Source organism: Caretta caretta, chromosome 7 (genome assembly GCF_965140235.1).
Source record: "Caretta caretta isolate rCarCar2 chromosome 7, rCarCar1.hap1, whole genome shotgun sequence".
In the NCBI taxonomy this organism is placed as follows: domain Eukaryota; kingdom Metazoa; phylum Chordata; order Testudines; family Cheloniidae; genus Caretta; species Caretta caretta.
This window is the reverse complement of record NC_134212.1, coordinates 25,206,836-25,224,642: the sequence shown is the minus strand read 5'-3', so window position 1 is coordinate 25,224,642 and position 17,807 is coordinate 25,206,836. Positions and strand designations below refer to the sequence as shown.

The 17,807-nt window shown below is 40.3% G+C and overlaps 1 protein-coding gene across 6 annotated transcripts in view; it reads right to left on the bottom strand.

Annotated features, from left to right (window-relative positions):
• Positions 1–17,807, bottom strand: part of DENND6A (DENN domain containing 6A) — a 45,448-nt gene that overhangs the window by 15,476 nt on the left and 12,165 nt on the right. For 5 of the 6 annotated variants that reach the window (XR_007357629.2, XR_007357628.2, XM_048857716.2 and 2 more), the window contains exons 4-11: positions 16,059–16,171; positions 13,841–13,921; positions 12,271–12,376; positions 10,836–10,915; positions 8,964–9,026; positions 4,085–4,140; positions 3,574–3,696; positions 3,309–3,404 (exon numbers count right to left, since the gene is read on the bottom strand). Coding sequence is in view for 4 of the 6 variants with exons in the window: in XM_048857716.2 (XP_048713673.1) it covers positions 3,309–3,404; positions 3,574–3,696; positions 4,085–4,140; positions 8,964–9,026; positions 10,836–10,915; positions 12,271–12,376; positions 13,841–13,921; positions 16,059–16,171 (718 nt within the window). In the remaining 2 variants the exon portion in view is untranslated. The remainder of the gene's footprint in view (positions 1–3,308; positions 3,405–3,573; positions 3,697–4,084; positions 4,141–8,963; positions 9,027–10,835; positions 10,916–12,270; positions 12,377–13,840; positions 13,922–16,058; positions 16,172–17,807) is intronic. The other variant, XM_048857714.2, reaches the window with a different exon arrangement.

Here is a 17,807-nt window from a genome sequence, read left to right as displayed (position 1 = left end):
TAGTAATTATTTTGAAATAAAGTGACTTTTATTCCAGAATATACCATCTCCATGAGGAACTATTCTGGAATGACTATTACAGAATAATTTGTTCTGCTGTACCTATTCTTGTCAGTTTCCCCATGCAGACAAGCCCTTACTGAAGGGGAAGGCATCTTTTCTCATTCAGGATTCAACTCTTTCACCAATCAGGTACACAGACATCCCACTGACTTCAAGTATGATCCTAAATAAGAGATGACTAACATTATACCTCAGGTTTCAGCTCTTCTTTGACTCCCTCAGGGAACTGATGGGCAGGATCCCCTGGGAGAATAACAGGAGGGGGAAAGGAGTCCAGGACAGCTGGCTGTATTTTAACGAATCCTTATTGAGGTTGCAGGAACAAACCATCCCGATGGGTAGAAAGAATAATAAATATGGCAGATGACCAGCTTGGCTTAACAGTGAAATCCTTGCTAATCTTAAACCCACACACACACAAAAAAGAAGCTTACAAGAAGTGGAAGATTGGACAAACGACCAGGGAGGAGTATAAAAATATTGCTCAGGCATGCAGGAGTGAAATCAGGAAGATCAAATAACACTTGGAGTTGCAGCTAGCAAAAGATATTAAGAGTAACAAGAAGGGTTTCTTCAGGTATGTTAGCAACAAGAAGAAAGTCAAGGAAAGTGTGGGCCCCCTACTGAATGAGGGAAGCAACCTAGTGACAGAGGATGTGGAAAAAGCAAATGTAGTCAATGCTTTTTTTGCCTCTGTCTTCACGAACAAGGTCAGCTCCCAGGCTGCTGCACTGGGTGGCCCACCATGGGGAGGAGGTGACCTGCCCTCTTTGGAGAAAGAAGTGGCTCAGGGCTATTTAGAAAAGCTGGAAGAGCACAAGTCCATGGGACCGGATGCGCTGCATCCGAGGTTGCTAAAGGAGCTGGCGGATGTGATTGCAGAGCCATTGGCCATTATCTTTGAAAATTCATGGCAATCGGGGGAGGTCCTGGAAGACCAGAAAAAGGCTAATGTAGTGCCCATCTTTAAGAAAAGGGAAGAAGGAAGATCTGGGGAACTACAGGCCAGTCAGCCTCACCTCAGTCCCTGGAAAAATCATGGAGCAGGTCCTCAAGGAATTCATTTTGAAGCACTTGGAGAGGAAAGTGATCAGGAACAGTCAGCATGGATTCACCAAGGGCAAGTCAGGCCTGAATAACTTAACTGCCTTCTATGAGGAGATAACTGGCTCTGTGGATGAGGGGAAAGCAGTGGACGTGTTATGCCTTGACTTTAGCAAAGCTTTTGATATGGTCTCCCACAGTATCCTTGCCAGGAAGTAAAAGTAGTATTGGCTGCATGAATGAACTCTAAGGTGGATAGAAAGCTGGCTAGATTGTCAGGCTTAACGGGTTGTGATCAATGGTTCCATGTCTAGTTGGCAGCCGGTATCAAACCAAGTGCCCTAAGGGTCAGTCCTGGGGCTGGTTTTGTTCAATATCTTAATAATCTGGAGGATGGTGTGGACTGCACCCTCAGCAAGTTTGCAGAGGACACTAAACTGGGAGGAGAGGTAGATACGCTGGAGGGTAGGAATAGGATACAGAGGGCCCTAAACAAATTAGAGGATGGGGCCAAAAGAAATCTGATGAGGTTCAGCAAGGACAAGTGCAGAGTCCTGCACTGAGGACAGAAGAATCCCATGCACCGCTACAGACTAGGGACTGAATGGCTAGGCAGCAGTTCTGCAGAAAAGAAATTAGGGGTTACAGTGGTCGAGAAGCTGGATATGAGTCAACAGTGGGCTCTTGTTGCCAAGAAGGCCAATGGCATTTTGGGATATATAAGTAGGGGCATTGCCAGCAGATTGAGGGATGTAATCGTTCCCCTCTATTCAACATTGGTGAGGCCTCATCTGGAGTACTGTGCCCAGTTTTGGGCCCCACACTACAAGAAGGATGTGGAAAAATTGGAAGGAGTCCAGCGGAGGGCCACAAAAATAATTAGGGAGCTGGAGCACATGATTTATGAGAAGAGGATGAGGGAACTGGGATTATTTAGTCTGCAGAAGAGAAGAATGAGGGGGATTTGGTAGCTGCTTTCAGGTACCTGAAAGGGGGTTCCAAAGAGGATGGATCTAGACTGTTCTTAATGGTAGCAGATGACAGAACAAGGGGTAATGGTCTCAAGTTGCAGTGGGGGAGGTTTAGGTTGGATATTAGGAAACACTTTTTCACTAGGAGGGTAGTGAAGCACTGGAATGGGTTACCTAGGGAGGTGGTGGAATCTTCTTCCTTTGGAGGTTTTTAAGGTCAGGCTTGACAAAACCCTGGTTGGGATGATTTAATTGGGGATTGGTCCTGCTTTGAGCAGGGGGTTGGACTAGATGACCTCCTGAGGTCCCTTCCAACCCTGATATTCTATGATTCTTTCTCTCAAATAGCAGCATTAACCAAAATTAAAATAGAATCATATAAATGAAGGGATGGAAAGGACCTCGAGAGACAGAATCAAGTATACTTAAACCATCCCTGACCAGCATTTGTCTAGCCTGTTCTTAAAAACCTGCATGATGAGGATTCCACAACCTCCCTTGTAAGCCTGTTCCAGAACTTAATTACCCTTACAGTTAGGAAGTTTCTCTTAATATCTAATCTAAATCTCTCTTGCTGCAGACTAAGCTCATTATATCTTGTCCTTCCTTCAATGGACATGAAGAACAATTGATCACCATCCTCTTTTTAACAGCCCTTAACATATCTGAAGACTGATCAGGTCCCCCCTCAGTTGTCTTTTCTCAAGACTAAGCATGCTCAGTTTTGTTTTAATTTTTTAACTCTTCTTCATAGGTTATGTTTTCTAAACCCTTTATCATATTCCTTGGTCTCCTCAGGACTCTGTCCAATCTGGACATCTTTCTTTCTTAGAGAGCAGAGCCTAAAACTGAACAAAATACTTCAGCTCAGGCCCCACCACTACAGAGCTGAGTGGAACAGATAGTCCTGTTAATAAACCCAGAAGTATATCTGCCTTTTTCACAACTGCATCACCTTAACTCATATTCAATTTGTGATCCAACATAACTGCCAGATCCTTTTCAGAAGCACTAATGCCTAGCGAGTTCATTCCCCATTTTGTATAAAATAGTTAACTATAGCCTGCTGTGTCACAACACCAAAAAAGGAGGAGTTTTCTTTCCAAAATGTCCAGAATCAAAGTCTCAAAAAATTAGATTTATTCTTTTTCGGTTTCCACTTTAAGCCATGGTTGTGGTGCAAGAATGACCTGAATATCAACTTTTACACCTGTAATCAATCTTACTTACGGGGCCTGTGTACGAGTGGTATATTCTTTGAATTCACTGTCATGTATAGTGAAGTAGGGCCTAAAATCACTGCAGTACTTCAAAGGTGAAATACAACTGTGGAACAGAAATATAGAAGGTTGAATTAAGTATATACATAAAGATACAGTATTTCACTTAAATTTACACTAATAAATGTCAAATTTCTAGAGCTTCATTAGATGGTATTCAATATTCTTCTTAAATCAATAGAACTTGAACTGTAAGGATGCTCTATCATAGTTACCTAACAAGTGCTAGAACAGTTTCTGACGATTCGGAAGGTGATGGTGCCATAACAACAACTGGTTCTCCTAATAACACTAGTTCCCAAAGCATCTGAATGTGAAAGAATACTGGACAGAAACATCTGCAAACAGATATATAGAAAGAGCATATAGACACTTTCAATATACTTATCACCAAAATGAATACAAATTCCAGTTAAAAGGACAGAACTAGATAAAGGACATTTTAAAACTATAGTAAATATTTTACCTGCTTTAAGTTATTAGAACAGTTTCCCCATAAATAAATATTCAATTATATAGACCTTGCTACTTATTGTAGTTACTTTCAACTAGTGTTAGATGTACTTTCCTTTAGTCATCTTAATGCAAAAAATGCCTTAACTATTTGCAAAGATGCTGTTAAAATTAGTTGGTTAACTAGACAGTCATGTTTTATGAAACTCTTATTGACCTGAGTGTGATTTGTGAGTATTCAATACTACTGGAAAAATAAGGCCAAATTCTTACCTGAAAAGATCCACTTCATGAACAGTAGGTAAAGCAATGGAGATTTGTGTGTCTTCCTGAAAGGCAGAAAATTAACTTTTTGGTCAGTATAAAACACATAGAAGTATGGAATAAGAGTCGCCCTGAAATGTTTACAGACAGTGGGCCAAAAATGAAAAGCAGGACATGTACTAGGTCATATCCATATTCATTATTTACCTGTGCTAAGGATGAAGTAAGGATATCCATTAAGTTTGTTGCAATTGTCAGTCTTAGCCCAGGGACAATACCAAATGTTTAAGACATTTCACCCCAAGATTTAGGAGAAAATATAAGCCAGAGGGGGGTTTATCATATCCATGGCTTCTGTGACAAAATATGGAACTTTTAGGGGTTTGTCCCCTAAACGGGGATTTTTGAGTCAGCTCCCCAATAGCCAAATGCTGAGGAAGCTGCACTCCACCTACCCTCATCCTGAAATCAATGTGAAGAAATTCGACTTATTTAAAGGAACCTTGCTCCAGAGCCTGCAGTTGCTTTTCAGTCATTTCCAGGGGAAGTTTAAGATGATGGTTTTGTCTTTTAGCCTTAAATGGTTTTTCACTTGGTAACCTCTCTATGGGTCTCAACTGTAATGGTATCAACTAAGCTGCTTGAACTAACAGCCCCCAGCCTCGAGGGTTCAACCCAGACCAGTAAGGGGTTGTGCCACCACCTGCGCAGCAACTCTGGGTGCCTTAAATGCTCCACTGCTGTGGCTCTCAGCGCCCCCGTGATGCCAACAGCCAGCATACAAGCATCCAGATCACACCCTGACTTCCACTGCCTTGTTCTTTTTGAAAAGTAACCCCACCACTCTTCCAATCCCAAATTTTCCCAAAATCCTCTGCCAATGAGACAGTCTGCTGGGACTCCCAGAATTGTGAGTTACCGTGTTACCCCTCTTAGCCTGAGCAAATGAGAGTTTTGCTACTGCTAAACTGCGTGACAATTCCCTGACACACCAGCTTGTATGCCTTGCCAGCAAAATCTTCAGGACTCTTCCTGTCCTTGCAGGTCACAATTAGTGAACAGCCATCTCCTGGAACACCCACAGAAGTAATTAAATTAATTGCTCCTTTAAAAGAGACAATACACTGCATCTCATTAATTTAACCAGGGTTTGACAAATACTCTTATTTCAATCATAACACTGACTTGTTTTATAGCAAAAATAAAACAAGTTTATTAAAAAAGAAGTCATAGGTTTAAGTCATGCCAAGTATAAGGAGTAAAGATAGCAATGGTTACAGACAGTAGTAAAAGTATGCTTTTACGAGTACATAAGAACTGCCACATTAGGTCAAACCAAAAGGTCCATCTAGCCCAGTATCCCGTCTTCCGACAGTGCCCAATGCCAGGTGCTTCATAGGGAATGAACAGAACAGGTGATCATCAAGTGATTCATCCCCTGCTGCCCAGCCTCTGGCAAACAGAGGCTAGGGACACCAACCCTGCCCATCCTGGCTAACAGCCATTGATGGACCTATCCTCCATGAACTTATCTAGTTCTTTTTTGAACCGTTATAGTCTTGGCCTTCACAACATCCTCTAGCAAAGCATTCCACAGGTTGACTGTGTAACTTAAGCAAGTGATAATCCTTGTCTAAGTATGTTTTTCACCTATATTCAGTCCCAGTCACTTCAGCTTGGAATCCCCCAAGTGATGGGTAACTCAAATGACTTTTTTGCCCCTCTTATATCAGCCCAAAGTTTCTCTCTGTTTCAAGAGCCAGGAGGGCTTCTTGCTATTCTTCCCCTTCCTGTTCTTCCCATCTCCCTGCTGATTTGTATGTAAATAGAGCTTCCATATTGCTTAATTTACACTGGAGACAGGTAGATAGCTGCCTTCCCTCCTGTCTGGGAGAAAACCTGTCTCTCCCTTTGTTTGGTTACAGACTTTAAAGCACAATATCAGTTAGCATCCATAGTTCCTCATAGTGTTATACATACACCCCAGAATGATATTAATCATCAGTGTGTTACAGGCTTTCATAGAGAAGACCTTACTCACTACACTTTGTATACTGTGTTACTATATTATAAAATCAGTTGATCAACTGCTTACCATTTGATGTTCTGACAATAAACCTTTTAAATATATTATTTGAAGAGTAAGTCCACACCAAGCTTCTCTTTCCTGCTTGCGAGTAGAGCCATGCTGTCTTCTCCCCTACTTCTTAGATTGATAGCTTTGTTTACCTTATATATAAATGTGCTTTCATTGTATCTACCTGACAACCAGGCTGGTCATACAAGCAAATACACATTTCTTTGTCTAAGGCAGACTGAGCTTATGCACTGCTTGCCAAACACATTAAGAACATAATTCTAGCACATATTTAGAACACTCTGTACATGCCCCTATATACATCACACAAGAATATTAATGATCAGTGAGTTATTAGTCTTCCAGTAATATATTATATGCCACCTTTTAGGTATCTATCATGACACAGGTGTAATGAGTATGTCAGGCCTGACAGGAGATGCTGACACAGAGTAGTGAACCACCAGTGGGCCTCTGTATCATAAACCCCTCGATCAAAAAGGGGGCCGCTGGCAGGATATTTTCTGGAAGGAGTTTTCAACCCTAGAACTTGCTGCTTGGTCTAAGGGAGCCTGCACTCGGATTGCCATCAGGACACAATTAGAAAAGGGGCGCAGAAAGAAAAGACGCTCCTGAGTTTTTAATGGAGGGGTTTAAAGTAGTAGAATTACAGATTATTTTGTTGGGAATTGAATTCACAAACTGTTAGATAAAACACTGAATATGGCTACTTGTTTATTGCAATTGCCATAAGCACCTAGAATTGAGAAAGGGTTATCTAATTTATTAATTAATAAATACCTATATTTTATATAGAGCTTATGAGCAGCAGATCGCAGAGTGCTTCACAATCTTTACAGGAGTGTTATGAGGGTAAATACGGTAAAGTAGGGAAGTATTATTAGTTCCAATTTTTACAGATAAGGAACTGAGGCACAGAGAGGCTAACTGACTTGCCCAAGGTCACACAGGAAGTCTCTGGCAGAGCAGAAAACTGAATCCAGGTCTCTCAAATCCCAGGGTAGTGCCCTAACCATTAGCCCATCCACAACAAATTCCATGATTCCTCTGTGACCTTTTACAAATTGGTGCTTACTAATCTGATTTTACCACTGTGACAAAACCACCACTCCCTTTATAAGCCACTTAAAATGAAAACAGTTTATAGGGAAAGTATCCTGACTTCTTGGTTCATGGCACTGTCACTGAGTCACAGGGTCTGGTCTATGCCCCAGCTGGTTATCAGCCTCCTAGGAGTGACTCATTCATGTGCCGGACCCCAAGGGCCCACACAGTTCCACAGGGGCAGGCCTGTGGCCTCCAAGAGTGGGCCTTCAGCACCAGCATCCCCATCTCTCACTCAAGGCTCACTGCAGCAAATCCAGCCACACCAGAGTCTTGCAGGAGGCTTGTACTGTGTCCCTTCAGAGCATCATGTTCTCAATGAGACAGTCAGCCTTTTAAAAACAAGGTAACCATTTATTCATTACCTGGCACACAGCATCGCAAGTCCTTAGGTTAGCACAGAGAAATGCAGGTTAAAGTAAAGTATAGTCCATTCTGGTTAGCCCAGAGTCCCAGCCACACTGTAGTGAACCCCTTGTTCAGGTTCTGTGTTTCTCTCAAAGTCTGACCTCCTTTGCCAGTTTCCAGGTGAGAGCCCAGACTCATTCCAGAAGCCAATCCTTTATCCCCCAACCTTACACCGCCAAGTCCTTTGTTCTCGAGCTGGGGTCTGTGCCCAGCTTCCCTGCTGAGAGTCAGGTGTCTTCTTGAATTTTTCACTGATATGGAGTTGGCCTTGGCCAGTCATTTTTTAATAACCCATTCAGGCTCCAGACAACTAGGTGACATACCTCCACCTCTCTCTCTCTAAGCCCACCCTGAGAGCAGACTTAGTCCTCCCCACCTTCAGGGGAAACTGAGGCAAACACAGGACTCACAAAAATACTACAGAAAATTCCCTTTCCATCACAGGCCCACTCTAAAATTGTTGCATAACCCATCCAGAAATGGTTTGTATAGACATTTCTCAAACTATTCAGGCAAACAATGCTTCATGGAAACATCTCTTAAGCCACCATATCACATTTAAGTAGTATGTTCTCTCAAGTACAGCTGCCTTTTTGCTAGGCCCCAGCACCACAAAATTAAATGGCCTGTGTGGCTATGCAACCCAGAGCATGAGATGTGAAATACAGTGTCAGAAGTCGTTAAGGAAAATAGACTTGTTGAACTCCTTCAGATAGGTTTCTTCAAGGTGCAAAATATACAAGAGCATAAGAAATCAGGAGACTGCAGTGAAAGGATGGTCTGCAAAGATACTGAAAGGGACGTACTAAAGCATTCCTTTGTGCTTCTCATAGGGAACATATTACACTGTGCTCCAATATCTGCATGAACTTTCAATTTGTTATCCAGATGCAAGTCAATGTGTTCAGCCTTCAGTAACCTGGGGCCTAACTGTAATCGATACTGCCTCTTTTTGTGTGACAGCATAGTACTACTGATTTTTCATCATTTATTTTAAGATTGTTTCTACATGTACCCCTTTTAGAAATCAAAAATAAATAATTTAGAATGGACAGTTCTTTAAGATCATGCTCATTAAAATTTGTACAGACAAAGAAGCCATCTCAAACTGCTTTCACTTATTCATCCAAAAAAGCAAGAAAACTGGTATGTTGGTATATCAGCATCAAAAATGCTATAATTCACACATCTAGAATACACCAAGATAGTAATAATTTAAAACCAAAAGATACATGCTCTCTTTCAGTGGTCTGTATTATAGCAATATCTGATATCTACCTGGTGTGTGAACTGTACTATGTGGGTTGTTCCAGGCTTGTCATGACATGTTGGAATCCGCACCTTAGGAGGGGGGAAAAGAAAAAAGAAGTAATTAGGTTTCCTATCCAACTAATTTACGCTTAGAATACTAAGTATGGGACATTTTAGGCAGTGCTCACAGCACTGCCTATTATTAAGGTTGCCTGACATTTCCCATTACAAGACCCTGTTTTCAGTTGCTTATAACTGCAAATTTTAACTCTTTGGGCTGAACTTTTCCATGCAGGCTGTCTACCTCAGGCTGAACTTTTTGGAAAATAATAAATAAGACGGTTCTACTTTAAAGAGTGATACTTAACTCCCCCGACAATATTGAAAATCTAGCTAGAGACCACAGCTACAAGAACTATATTAATGTTGAAGAATCCTACACAATATTACATGACTAAACATTTTTAAAAATAAGAGTATGATTGGTTTCTGTTTGTTTTACTAGAGGCAAGCTGAAAGTTCCTTTAATAGAAAAAATCCTAATGAAAACAGAGAGCTCAGAACCTGTGGCATTTTAGAAGTTAGGAAAGAAATACCCTACATAGGTTTTACACTTCTCAGTTTAAAATGGTAGTTACCAGTGAGAATTTATCTCCCAAAACCTCAGACTTCTTTCTAAATACTGGTTGAAACCAAAACCAACTGAAAAATGTTTATGTAGTTCCCGACCTCACAACCTGCAGCTGTTAGTACTGCAACCCTAAATCATATCATATTGGAAATCAGTGAGGAGTGGAGGCTCAGGAGTGCAGACTGAAACAGAGCTAGTACTTGCCTAAGCATAGTGGGGAGAAAAAAGCCATGATGCAGCTGAAAGTGTCAGCAGCAGCCTCCCACACTTTCCAAGTAACTAAATGCTAAAAAAAATAAAGCCATTATAAAAGAGCATTCTGTTTTCTTGTATCCGAGAATTAAATATTCAGAATTTAGAAAAACAGAAGATATCCCAAAATAAGGCAGATCCAATTCTTGCCAATTAGAAGTTATAATAAAAACAGAACACTGCTTTACTAGTAAGAACAGTTCTTCCAAAATTGTCTCATGCAGATCTCCATCTTTGGGAATGCACAGGCCTCTGGCCACAAGCCTGGAACCATTTGATAACAGCAACTCTGCAGTCACAAACTCTGCATGGATGAAATCTATTCAAGGCTATGAAGGAATGTGGCTCCCAAATGCTTCAGTTCCTATCCCTATCCAACCACTGCAGTTGCTATGGTTTAGTTTAGTGTGTACTAGCTTAAGCTTTTAAAATTTATTTTTAAAAAAATGTTTGTATTCAATATTAGGGGTAGGGATAGTTTTTAAGTTGCTTAATTTCTTGGACTGCCAGGACCCATATATCGACTGACTTGCAGATTTGTAAAATATTGAAAAACTACTAGGACAAGCCAGATTTTCCTCCAATTTCCATCAGTTTATCTCCACTGACTTGAATGGTCTTACATTCATATAGTGGAAAATTTAGCCCTAAATATTTTAAAGTTTTCTCCAATGTGCCAGTATATTTTGGCACATCAATGAAATCACTATGAAAACCTCTTGGAAAGTATATTCTGGAGGAAAGGTACTGAAACAGCAATTAGCTAGCTGCTGAGGACTGGAAATTTTGTTTTGGAAACATTTGTTTTGAACCTCTACGTAAAATATTAGTGATTAAAATTATAAATAAAAATATATATTTATATATATATATTTTTTTTTAAAATATGTTTTCAAAGGGCTCCAGGACATTTACTCTGAATCCTCCCAATCTTAACTAAGAAAACAAGGCAGAACACACTGAATATATATAGTAAATGGGGGAGGGGAGAACCCGGTAAAAAGCCATACATTTACCTTCATTATAATGCCCATAATAGGCAAATTTAGTGTTTTCCCTGGGACTGGTGGTGGCCAATGATCAACATCACTACAAACTGAAAAACAGAGTCAAATAGGTAAGTATACTGTATATCTAATTTATATATCCTATACTCCTAGAAATTCAAATTACTTGTACACATACTGAACAATTTAAGTCCTAAATTAACATTTGTCCCCAACAGCATCACTCTCCTGAGACCTTTTCACTTAGTCATCTATTTTGTATGCCTCACATTCTGAAGACATCTTATTGCATACCATAGACAAGGTCAATGGTGCATGTTATTCTAATATAAAGGTATTGTAAATTATTCATTTGTCCAATAAGAAGTATCACTTTGTCTTCTTTTTCTTTTATTTATATTACGGTAGCAGCCAGAGGTCACCATTAGGATCAGGACTCCATTGTATTAGGTAAGTACAACTACATACCAAGAGAGAGTAAAAGGAACACACAGTTATACAGATTAGCCCAGTTTGCTACTAAATTTTTTAAAGATAAACAATAAATATTAGTGATATGCCAATGATAAAGCCATCTGGCTAGAAAGCTTACAGGCTTTCTAGAATTTGTAGTTGTGAATACTGTTCACTAGTTCAGCAGGTGCGAGCTTTAAGCACAGAAGAAAAAGTTGTTTTTTGGTCAAAGGTTGTGATACAATACAGTAAAACCCTGCTAATATACACTTCAGTAAATTACAAATCCCCAATGAAAGTTGATTCCAAAATTGCTGTTCACTGAAGCACAAAGCAGCACGACACTGCTCAGGGCAGAACCAGCTGGGACAAAAAGGAGAACGTATCTCACACCTGGACCATTTATGGCACTTAGTGAAACTCTGAGATAGTTATGAGTCACTTATTATTGGTAGTCTCCTATTGCTGTGCCTGCTGGGAGATGAAGGCAAACCCAGACTCTTAGTGACCCCATATCAGTAGCTCCAGAAGTTCAGAGGATCCAATGGGCATAAGGAAGCCATTAAAATGCCACTGCCTCCTCCGCCTACTCTCCCTTCTCATCAGCAAAAGCTCGAGAGCTATTATACCTTTCTCTGTGACAGTGAATCCAAATTGCAAGGAGAGCAAATTACGGCGGCTGCCAACAACCTGTGTTAAGCAGGTGGGTCCCCAGACTGAGAGGACAGAGGGTCTTCAATGCGGAGCATTGTGCTACCCTTGGAAGGAGTCAGGTTCTACCATATTATAATCTTCTAGCTAATAAGTCTTCAACCCAATTTTTAAGAGTTTAACTAACAGCCCACCCAAATGGAAAATACATGCAAGCTACAATCTTTTTTTCCTATTATTAACAAGCTAGAAAATGCCATCAGTATTTAGCTCATGTGTTGCATGGAATTTCTAGAATTTTTATGAGCTTTTCCAAACCAATAGAATAGTATTAACTAACCTGCTTCCAGAAAAGGTTCATTCTTTTCAAAATATTCTGGTGCTATATGCCTAAGCACAGTGTGGAAAAGATGGATATAAGGTAGTTTGCTGATGAGAACCAAGGACTGGAATAAAGAAAGCAGCAAAATAATCCAAGATTAAATCATTTTAATTGAGTCCCTTCCAAAAGTAGTAATAGGTGTTTTTACAAGAAATCTGATCATTTTGCAACAAGTGTGTAACTACAAGTAACAACAAACAGACCTATAAATGCCAGCAGCTATCAATTTATTGTTTCAATATTAGTGTAGTTTGGCTTTGAAAAACAAATGGCATGGTGTGATTGTGTGCAATACAAAGGCTTCTGTGTTAGGCTTGCTCAGTTTGCTATAATTAAACAGGTGGCTTTAATAACAGCCTAACCTGCAGCTCAGCTAGGAAACTTAAGGACAAACAGAGTTCTTTCTGGCTTGTGCATCGTCACCAGTAATTTATACTCTGCAAGCCAAATTCTGCCCTCAGTTATACTTATGCAAGCTTCTAGTGAGAGTAAAGTTTAGCCCTACAACTGGAATTTGGTTAACAATTCTGTTGATTAGATAAAAGCCAGAATAAAATTCAGCTAATTCTGCTGTAGTTTTGTTGGATTTGAAGGGCTAACAAGAGTGAAAAGTAGTTAAAATTATTTGTCACTGAAGTACACAAACATTACTTCAGACACAGAAGATGTGTTGAGTAAGGGGTTTTAAAAAATAAACAAAAATTTGAGCATTTTTCAGAGTAGAGCCACAACAGCACTGGTTCACACGTACACACCTTTCCACCTTCCAGATATGGGAACCTATAAAAGGTCTAGATCAGAGAGGATCACCAGCTAAGAGATGTAAATATCAGAAGAAACTTAGAAAGGACTGAATTCAACAACAGAGTTGATGTTTTTCCTCCTATAAAAATGAATGCTATTTAAAGCTTGGCTAACACTATAGCTTGAAAATGTGCGATAACAGTTCCAAAGCCATTAAGCACAGTTTTCTCAGAACAATATTCTCCAACCATTTACTAACATGGTTACTTAATTTCATGAGTGTGGACAGAAATTTTATTTACAACATTTCTATAAACCACCTAGTCTGAGTTACTTTCTAGCATGGCTTCTTCACATCGTAATGTTCATCAGCTCAATATTATAAGTGTTTTCACCCTCGCAGAGTATCAGGAATCTATTTCTCTGTTCCTATAAACTAAAACATACAAAAAAAACAAACCTGCTATTGGAGTTTTTCTTCTGTTCGATAAACTACTCTTACTAAAAGGTATGGTGGATAGAATTATTTTGGAGATATACATGCAGACTATACATAATAATGACTTATGAATAATATTTATAGTGAAGAACACAATGCATGCCCTACAATTTTTTTTGCAGCTACAGTTCAATGGTAGATAAGTCATATTTCATTTCTTGAGCACCAATATGCTCACAGCTGTAAAGAAAAGCATGAGACACTGCTTCCGCCTTATTGAGCTTCAAGTCTAATGGCCTCTGGAATTGATGTTGTACATGTTTTTCTAGTAAGACATTTGATTACCTTCTGGAAGTAGCCTCTTTTTAATGTTTTGTCTCGAACTTGTCTAAAATATACATAGCCATAGTAATATGCAGGGTCCTTCTGTTAAAAAAAAAAAAATCAGTAATTTGAAAGTAAAGACAGCTCCCTATTTTTGAACATTCTATGTGTTATTTAAAACATCATGTTTTCTTACATACTCTAAATTTAATATATTTGGTAAAGTGAAAGGATACTTTGCTTCACCCTCTTTACAGGAACTAAAAATTCTACAACTGCTTGAACAGAAAAGCTCAAGATGGACTTATTGTAGCACTAGGTGGACTTATTGTTTGTTCAGTGTGCTTGCTGTTTCTATTCTCCCTGTACCCGTCCCCCTGAAATTTTCTGCAACCAGACTTAGTTTCCCCTGGAAAACACTATCAGAAAGTCTAATATAATGCTATACATTGGCTCATCAACAGTTTGGCATGGATTATCACTAAGAAAAAAAAACAACAACATGTCAATTCTGAAATTTGTTTTAAAAAAAAAAGAGAGAGAGAGAGAGAGCGCTATGCTACATAGTGTAAGGTTTAATGGTGAACTAAAGAGCTTCTACCGACCTAAGAAAAAATTGTTTAAAATTTGTCACTTGACAATATATATTATCTTAATCAACTAACAGGCATATACCATATACTTCGATTACAGTTCATATGTTACAACTGAGGCGATTTAGTCAGAGTTCACAAATTCTGTGACTTTACTGGACCTCCGTGACTTCTGGGGCTCCAGGAGGAGGCGGCGAAACTCTGCGCCCCTGTCCTACACCTGGGGCTGGCTGGAATCAGGACCCTGCAGCACCAGCCCGGCTGCTTCTGCCAGGGGTCGCAGCCGCAGCCACACGCCCCTGCTCAACTGCTTTTGCCGGGGGCAGCAGCTGGAACCGGGGCCACATGACCCTGCCCGGTGGCTAGAGCAGGGGCCATGCACCCTGCTGGCAGCTTCTCAGGTCCATGTGCCCCCCCCCCCCCCGATGCGGCTTGGCAGGGCTGCAGTCAGGGGTCCACACCCATCCTGCGGCTGCAGCCAGGTCTGGAGCAGGGTCTGTGTACCCCCCGTGGCTGCGCCTGCCGCTGCAACCACTAGAACCAAGGGTGGGGGCTCAGCCTGTCAATTCCCCCCTCCCCCACAATGGGACTCCATTCCTTGCTCCCTACCTAGCCCTCCCCATTATTTTTAGTAAAGTAAGGGACGGGTCACAAGCAATAAACAAAAATTCACGGAGCCCGTGACCTGTTTGTGACTTTTACTAAAAATAAACATGATAAAATCTTAGCCTTAGTTAAAACCTGTCTCTGACAAACAAGGAATCCTTCGTTCTAGTCTGATTGTGGACATTTTCAGTAAGTATTCAAGATGTTTTTCCTTTCCTTTTCATATTTTTACTAATTTAAATCTTGGTCTCCTGATTTTGGTTTGTACTGAAATCATATGACTATGAACTAATGTTTAAAAGCACACGTTAAAAAGTTAATCTAAAAAACATTCCCAAAGCATTAAGAAAAAGAATGCAGACTTAAAACAAACCTATTTTAGCACAAAGTATTTAAACCATTTCCATCCACCCTAAACCTAAGAATTCACAACCTTTTCCACCTATATTTATCAATCAAGGCTTGAGTTCAGGGTTCTGTATTTTCCCAGAAGTAGATGAAGATAATTAGTTTTGTAAAGGAATTCAGAAAGTGCAGCTTTGATTTAGGTGATGCCATCAATAGCTGAAAGAAAAACAGAACTCTGAATTCAGATCTTGGAAAGTAAAAAGTTCTTATTTTTCATTAAGAAACCAAATCAATTATTTATTCAGGACCAAGGATCTGATTACTTTCTAGCTTTAGTTTTCAGGGCAACCCATGGAGTGGATCTGGTTATCAGTGGAATTCCCCTGTACCACACCACTTATCTAGCCATGAATAGCATATATACAGAAAAAGCACTTAATAAAAGTGATAACTACTAGAATACTTTACAGTTCAAATACCATCTGGTAATGGCATGCAGCAAAAGAAGGAATTTGATGAATATTTCTCTTTGAAAATGTTTCTTAATCAACTTCTCTAAATTAAATTTGGTCATTATGACACCAACACCAAAAATTCAGATCAGAGTTAGGGTACCTGTGCTAAATTTTAAATGTACTTCTGAACTTTCTGTTTTTAAATTGGGATATGTTTCCTTTTAGTGTATTTCCAACCTTTAAGGAAACTGGTAAGTCTCCATCCAGCTGGTCCAGCATACAGTGCAGTGAGAGCCTCCTACCAGAAGATCGGCGAAATCTAAAACAAAACTGCGTGTCTCCAAGACAACCTATGCCAAAACAAAAACAGAAAAGAAAAAAGGAAATAATGGTATCTTGATTTCAACAGACTTTAATTGAGGGCTTGTCTACACAGGGGTGACGCATCAGAGTAACTTCAGTTTGTTTGCCTTACAGTGCTTTGAATCCACATGCAACTTTTTTTTTTAAAAAGTGAACTATTTGATGTTTTGGGCCACAGAAAATAACCCTCCTTATAATATACCTTCTCCAGCTGTTCATAACATTCAGAAAGTCTCCCTGCCATCTGCTCCCGTCCCTCGTGCAGGGTGTCTTCCCTTGCTCTCACAGATGTTGTGAACTATATGCCAAGCACTTATCACTCAAGGCACATAATGATGAAAAACATCCAGCCTTGATGGAAAGCACCATCACCTTTTTTTCAGTCTTCCAAATGCATGCTCCACTGTCATTCTGCGACTACTCAGGGTATAGTTAAATCACTCCTTTCTCTTATTCAAGTGTTCAGTAAAAGCAACATAAGCCAGGGAAGCAACGGGTATGGGTTGGTCTCCCAAAATGACAGGAGAAATCCTAACTCCTTTAGTGACCATAGTGGTTTGGGGAGCAAAAATTCCCTTGTTCATTCCAGCAAGTAGACCTGAATTTCTAAATATTTTAGCCTCATGGACCTTTCCCAACCACCATACATTAAAAATGTGATCTTCACAGTAATCAAGTAGACCTCTCAGCACCTTGGAGAAATACCCTTTCCTCTTGATACAGTCTTTGGCCTCGTATGGCAGCGGTGGCTCAAAGAATAGGAACACAGACCCCATCTATAGCCCAATGCAGTTCAGGAGCCCCATCCATACAAAGCCACATGCATTGTGATGCTGATGACCTGGCACAACAGCGCTACCTTAACAGCATTAAACATCTCCTGACAACACCAAAGTGATTAGGCTGCTGACCAGTAGCAATCAGGCGTGGCACGCTTCCACATGGCGATGGAAACATGCATCCCCAAGCTGAGGAAAGCTCTCATGTTGGTATTCTGCCACTGCAGCTCTAGGATGAGCACCGCACAGATATCTAGGAAAGCAGCATTCCACATCCGGAAGTTCGGTAGCCTCTTGGTCCTCCCAGTTCTGCATCACTATCCTTTTCCACCAGTCAGTGGTGCTCAACTGAATGAAACTGCTCCAGAAAAATGCCCTGAAAAGGTAACTGCTCCATTTTATGTCCACTTGTAGCCATACTGCTGTGGCATCCAAAGCTGTTCACAGATGCCCAGCCAAATCCATCTAACTGCACAAATGCCAATGCATGTGAATCATCCTATTCTTATTAATGACTGTTATGATTGCAGCAGTGTGCCCTCCATGTTGCCTGACAGCAGTTCAAAAGTGTTGCTGGCAAAATACAGATGAATTATGGGAAAGCAGGAGAGGAATCATGCATTTGGTTAGTTTGACCTCAAGTCCCAGAATTCCTGTAGGTTTCAGTAAGCATCCCACAATGCACTGAGAAAAATCCCAGAGCATACAGCTGAGCAGCAGAACACTGTACCATGGGATATCTGCCCAGACTGCTGTGCAGTTAATTCAACCAAACAGTGAAGCATGGATATGATCAATGAGGAAAGTACCTTAAGCCAGTATAACAAAGCAGTGTGGGCACACT